Source organism: Psammomys obesus, unplaced genomic scaffold (assembly GCF_907164565.1).
Source record: "Psammomys obesus unplaced genomic scaffold, mPsaObe1.curated_primary_1811, whole genome shotgun sequence".
Lineage (NCBI taxonomy): Eukaryota > Metazoa > Chordata > Mammalia > Rodentia > Muridae > Psammomys > Psammomys obesus.
The window spans coordinates 1,307,963-1,309,081 of NW_026590598.1; the positions used below are offsets into that span (position 1 = coordinate 1,307,963).

Sequence of the window (1,119 nt, forward strand, 5' to 3'; positions counted from 1 at the left end):
CTTTCTTTCTTTCTTTCTTTCTTTCTTTCTTTCTTTCTTTCTTTCTTAAGGGGCAAAACACAAAAAGTAATCACTGTAAAATTACACTAATTTAGAAGATTAGTAAGCTACATTGGTCAAACTTTCTAGACTCCAACTCCAGAACGAAAGCCATTTTCTGTTCTTCTATCATCCGCTACTCGGTGTTAAGGGCTCACGCTCTGTGACAGGCACCGAGGCCAAGAGGACACCGGTGCAGTGTCCTCAGTGCAGACAGCATCAACACATGCAGAGGCTTGCCCCGGGGGAAAAAAAAAAAAAAAGAGGCTGGCATATAACATGATAGTTTTAGAGCGGAAAAAAAGAATCAGTATCCTCCAAGGCAGCCACACCCGAGGCGGGGAGCCGGGAAGGGGCCCGGCCTGCGGAACTGGGCTGGGCCGAGTAGCGGCTCGGGCTAGGGGACGCTCCCGGGGAGGGAGGCGGCAGGGGCTGGAGGGCGCTCACCTCCCTTGCAGGGCGTGCGGTGCTGGCTGTGCTGGGCCCGGTAGCCCTCGATGACCTCCCAGGAGCCGTCGTCGCGCCGGATGGGGAAGGAGAGGCTCAACACATGGTTGCAGGGCTTGATTATCCGCAGGATGCCGCGCACCCGGTTCCGCTTCTGCTCCTCGCTCTCCCGGGTCTTCAGGTCTTCCACCAGCTTGTCCTCCACGATGCTGGCGCCGCGGTCGAAGAAGCCCTCCACCATCTTGAAGAAGTTGGGGTCGTCTTCGCGGTCGGCGGCCGCTTCGCTGTAGAGGCGCCGGCCGAGCGGCGCGAGCCCGGGCTGCGGGGCAGCAGAGGGCTGTCCGCGGGCCCAGCCCAGCAGCGCGGCTGAGTCTGCGGCCGCAGAGCCCAGGGCAGCGGGGCCGGCGCGGGACAGCAGCAGGGCTTCGCCCAGGCGGCGGTACATGGCGGCGGGCTGAGGGAGAGGACGGCGGGACCCGAGAAGACCAGAGCTCGCAGGCCAGGACCGCGGGAGGAAGGGCTGGGCGCGAGCTGCCCTTTTAAGCCGCAGCTTCCTGCTTGCCCCGCTGTCCCCTCCCCTGCGCGGCCCGTCGCCCCGCCGGGAGGACGGACTTGGGCGGCCGCGCGCCGCCC

At 63.0% G+C, this 1,119-nt stretch overlaps 1 protein-coding gene across 1 annotated transcript in view; it reads right to left on the reverse strand.

The window, feature by feature from the left end:
* The window catches only part of Glud1 (glutamate dehydrogenase 1), a 36,795-nt gene extending 35,743 nt beyond the window's left edge, over positions 1 to 1,052 (reverse strand). The window contains exon 1 of the mRNA XM_055608000.1: positions 487 to 1,052. Coding sequence (XP_055463975.1) covers positions 487 to 931 — 445 coding nt within the window. The 5' untranslated portion in view covers positions 932 to 1,052. The remainder of the gene's footprint in view (positions 1 to 486) is intronic.
* Positions 1,053 to 1,119: the final 67 nt, after the last annotated feature.